General features: G+C 57.6%; 1 protein-coding gene across 1 annotated transcript in view; it reads right to left on the minus strand.

Moving 5' to 3' along the window:
* Positions 1 to 716: 716 nt before the first annotated feature.
* The window catches only part of UPK3A (uroplakin 3A), a 6,242-nt gene continuing 2,818 nt past the window's right edge, over positions 717 to 4,140 (minus strand). The window contains exons 4-6 of the mRNA XM_006164643.2: positions 2,851 to 2,933; positions 2,149 to 2,281; positions 717 to 1,014 (exon numbers count right to left, since the gene is read on the minus strand). Coding sequence (XP_006164705.1) covers positions 855 to 1,014; positions 2,149 to 2,281; positions 2,851 to 2,933 — 376 coding nt within the window. The 3' untranslated portion in view covers positions 717 to 854. The remainder of the gene's footprint in view (positions 1,015 to 2,148; positions 2,282 to 2,850; positions 2,934 to 4,140) is intronic.

Below are 4,140 nucleotides of genomic sequence, written 5' to 3' on the forward strand. Positions count from 1 at the left end.
GTGGTCAACTCCAAGGCGCCCCTCCCTAGGATGTCACACTGAGGGCTAAGAGTCCAGCATGCAAATGTGGGGGGTGGGAGAGTCGGGCCCTGCCGTGTCCCCGAGGAGAGATCTGGTCCACTTGGACTGTCTGGGCAGCTCTGGGCCACATTCCAGCTCTGACGAACCCCATCTCTCAGCTACGGGAAGCAGGACTGTGAATTTGGTTTTGCACACCCCAAAAGGAAAAGCAGCCATCCTTCCTAGCTCAGCAGAGAACTGAGTCCTTGGAGCAGAGACCCGGGACAGGTGTAGCCCTCCCCCCAGGCAGGCTCGGCGCCCCTCCCGTGTGTCCCATTTGCTACTGCAGCACTTCTGTCTCCAGGGTCACCGTCCTCCGCCTTCCTGCTTCTCTGGCAGCTCCCAGAGGGCCCAGGAGGGGCCGAATCTCCCCTGCCCTCCAGCTAGAGGGGTCCTCAGGGAAAGCCAGGAAGAACTCCAGGTGAGCATGGCCTCGGAGGTCACCATTTCCACCAGCCCGCTTTACAGATAAAGCCATCAAGACTCGGGGGACGAGGGAGCAAATCCATGCTCCGACTCAGCCCTCAGCACCGCAGCTCTGACTGCAAACCAGACCCCTGCCGCGCCCTCCAGGGATACAATCCCACCCCCAGTACAGCAGCGGCTCGTCCACTCACTGCACCCGCACACTCCCGTTCTGTACATTGTCACCGACTCGAAACCATGGGGAGGTTTTATTAAGAGTTTTCCTGCAGCCAGACCCACCCACCCTGTTCACCTTCTGTCCACTCAGGGTGTGGGCACCAGCTATCCCTGGGCCAGGTGGGCAGGGAGGACCTGCCGTCAGGGCTAGCTCAGTCCTGGAGCTTGCTGGAATACACCTCGGCCCTGTCCAGGGGCAGTCCCCGGTTCACAGACGTGTAGGACGGCTCTGAGGTCCCCAGGGACTTGGGGACGGCTTCCTGCGTGATCTGGGAGTCGTGCGTCGTTTCCCCATCGGAACTTCCCATGTCCCTGGCCCAGGGGATAGAGAGTGGTTAGGGAGCAGAACAGACCTCACGCCCTAGCTGCTGGGGTCTTGGTACTCAGCCATCGCTTTCACAGGTCTCAGGCGACCATCACCTGAGCGGGCTGTCCAGAGCACCTACTGTGAGCAGGCCCCGGACCAACAAAACAACCTATAGATCTTATTGTGGTCTGGGCATTTTGAGGCCATTGCTCCATGTCTCCAGAGAGCCTAGATCATTTGGAGATGGACCCTAGCTGACAATGAACACACCAAATGGATGAATCCAGGCAGGAGCCCCAGGATGGCTTCTTGGAGGAGGTGTGAGAGGAGGGTGCAAGGGTGTCTCGGGCAGTAGCGGCAAGCTCGGTTCCACCAGAACCAGCACTCTGGGCAGGGCAGGAAGGATGAATGGAGAACTCGACTACATTCACATGATGGGCCGGGCCAGATTAGGGCACTGCCCAGAGGAGGGAGGGACAAGTCCACGTTGCTGCACTGAGCAGGATCCGCCCTGCCCTCCTCTGAACTCCCATGGCATGTGCAGGTGCCTCGATCCGTGCCCTGCCCTGTCCTCCCAGGTATGTGGGTGGTGAGCTCATCCGTCCGCCCCTGAGCAGCCCAGGAGACTTCAAGTCCAAACTCAAGGCAGACACAAACCAGAGATATTACTGGGGTCAAGAGACCTGAGTCCTAGTCCCAGCTCAGGTGTATGACTTTGGGCCAACTTCCCTGGCCTCAGCTTCCCCGTCTGTGCTGAAAGTGGGTGAATTATAATGAAAACAAAGGCTAATATTTGAGGGCACTGAGGACTTTACAAGAGAATTTCCCCAAAACCCTTCCCGACTCCATGGGGTACCCGGATTTATCATCACCTCCATTTTCCACATGAAAACTGAGGACTAGAAAGGTGACACTCCTGCCCCGGGTGCCCACTCTCGGTGTAGAGCCAAGAGCTGAATGGACATCTATTCACAAAGCCCAGGCGCTGAGCCCTCCCCCCCTTGAAATCCTGGACTCTGCTCCCCTTTGGCCAGACTCCACCCCACAGTGAAAGGCATCTCCCTGCCTCCGAGGACCCCGCCACCGAGCCCTCCACTGTCAGCCGCCCAAGAGCGGCCCTGCCAACTGCAGGTACTCACACGAAGCTGAGCACGATGGCCCCAGCAAAGCCCATGAGCAGGAAGAAGGGCAGGGAGCCCAGGATGGAGGTGATGACGATCATGCCTCCACTCCGCCGGCCGGGCCACGTGTCGATGGCTGAGTACGGGGTGACTGCAGGGCAACCGCAGCCAGTTACTCCCCAGATACAACCGCCCTGTGCCTTCTCCCAGAGACAGCCAGTGTCCCCCGGCCCGGCTGCCAGGAATCCAGAGGTGAACCTGGTTTGGGGACTGTCCCCTCCAAGTTAGGTGCAATGACTGCACTGGCCCACATCCCACCTTCAACTTCCGGTCTTGTGCATCCGGCCTCTGCCGCTGCTACCTGTAACTCTAAGTTAGAGACCGGCTCAGGTCTGGGAGGCGGATACAGACCACATGGCTGAGACGAGGCTGTGGATGCTGTGCTGGCATGGCGCGTGGTGGCGCTCGCCCTCCCTGGCTGGCCTCATCTTCTAGAGCTATGAGGACACTCTGTAGGTCCTGCCACGAACAAGCCACCATGCAGTCACTGTCCCTTCAGACACCCTGCAGGTGCCCTTCTGCAGATCACTGCCTGCACGTGGGGAGACCAGGTCCTGGCCAAGGTCATGTTGAATCCAGTGTGAGTCTTCATTCTCATGCCCAAGCATGGCCTGCCTTCTGGGGTTCCCTTAAGGCTCCTCCACACCCACCCCTACTTACGCTGGCTGGTGCGGATGGGGTCTGACCACAGGGTCTGGTCCTGTACCAAGCCCGTGGACATATTGACAAGGACGTACTTGAACCTGGAAGGAGAAGGAGCAAGAGTGATTCCATTCATCTTGAGCCCTGGCCATGACGCGTGGGACAGAGATGGATGGCAGGGCGGGGCGCAGGGACTGCAGGGGGCTTCCAGGAGATGGAAACACAGACGGCTCCTGAGTGGGCTCTGAGCTGCAGGGTGGTGCTGGACATGGCGGTGGCACCATTGCCTCGTTTGACCCCCAGGCCCTTCCCCAGTCTCAGTGCCCCTTCTCCACGAAGCCTTCAGCCCATGGCCCCGCTCCAGCCCTTCTGCTGGGAGCCCCCATTCCCGTTTCTCTAGTCAAACAACACGGGTGTTGTGTCATTGAGCGCTAGCCCGATGGCCCTTGCATTTCCGCCTGCCATTGTACCAAGCCCTTGGTATCAAAGGGGACTTCAGAAAAACCAGCCAGAGAGGATACCATCACCATCCTGCTGCCTCTGGGCAGGGTACATTTTTACATTTTTTTTAGAGAGAGATTTTTGCTATAGGTTATGTGTGCTTGCTGGAGAGACAGCGAGAAATCACCGCCTGGGGGGATAGCCACACTGCAATCCCTTCTCCTCCATTATCCTCTTAGGATTTTGAGTATGCACACGCATGAGCCTGGCGTGAGTTTTAAGCCGCCCAGACTGGAGCTTGAACTGCAATCGTCTACAAGGGAGTCCAGTGACATAATTATTACACCACCTGCAGGGCCCTGGGTAGGGTATATTCTTAGGTTAAAAAAAACTGCAAAGCGTTACAAACCACAAAGGAAGACCAGACAATCGGTACAAAATAGCCACAGCCTACTTAAGGCCTTGGACACAGTCTGTAAAATGTCGGTGTTCCGATTTTAACCCTGGGGACCACCAGGTGGCATGGTGTTTAAGGCGCTGGGCTCCCACATGGGTGACCATGGTCTGAGTCCTGGACCTGGCAGCTGGCTTTCTGTCCTCAGCTCTCAAGGATGCGAATGCCCTATAGCAAATGAAAAAAAAAAAAGAGACCCTTAACATTTTTTGTCACAGCCAGTGCTTTGCTTAACACCTTCGGCTCTCTGCCTCGACACGAGGATCCCAGAGGTGGAACTGTGCACCCTTGTCTCTGGCTCGAGGTAGAGGGGGCTAGTAAGTGAAGTCAGAGAGGGCTGCCCGCACACCAAGGAAGAGGGTCAGTTTGCCCAGAGGAAGGGGCGGGTGAGGAAAGAGAGCAGGGACTCTTTC

Source organism: Tupaia chinensis, unplaced genomic scaffold, assembly GCF_000334495.1.
Source record: "Tupaia chinensis unplaced genomic scaffold, TupChi_1.0 Scaffold143651_1, whole genome shotgun sequence".
NCBI classification, from domain to species: domain Eukaryota; kingdom Metazoa; phylum Chordata; class Mammalia; order Scandentia; family Tupaiidae; genus Tupaia; species Tupaia belangeri.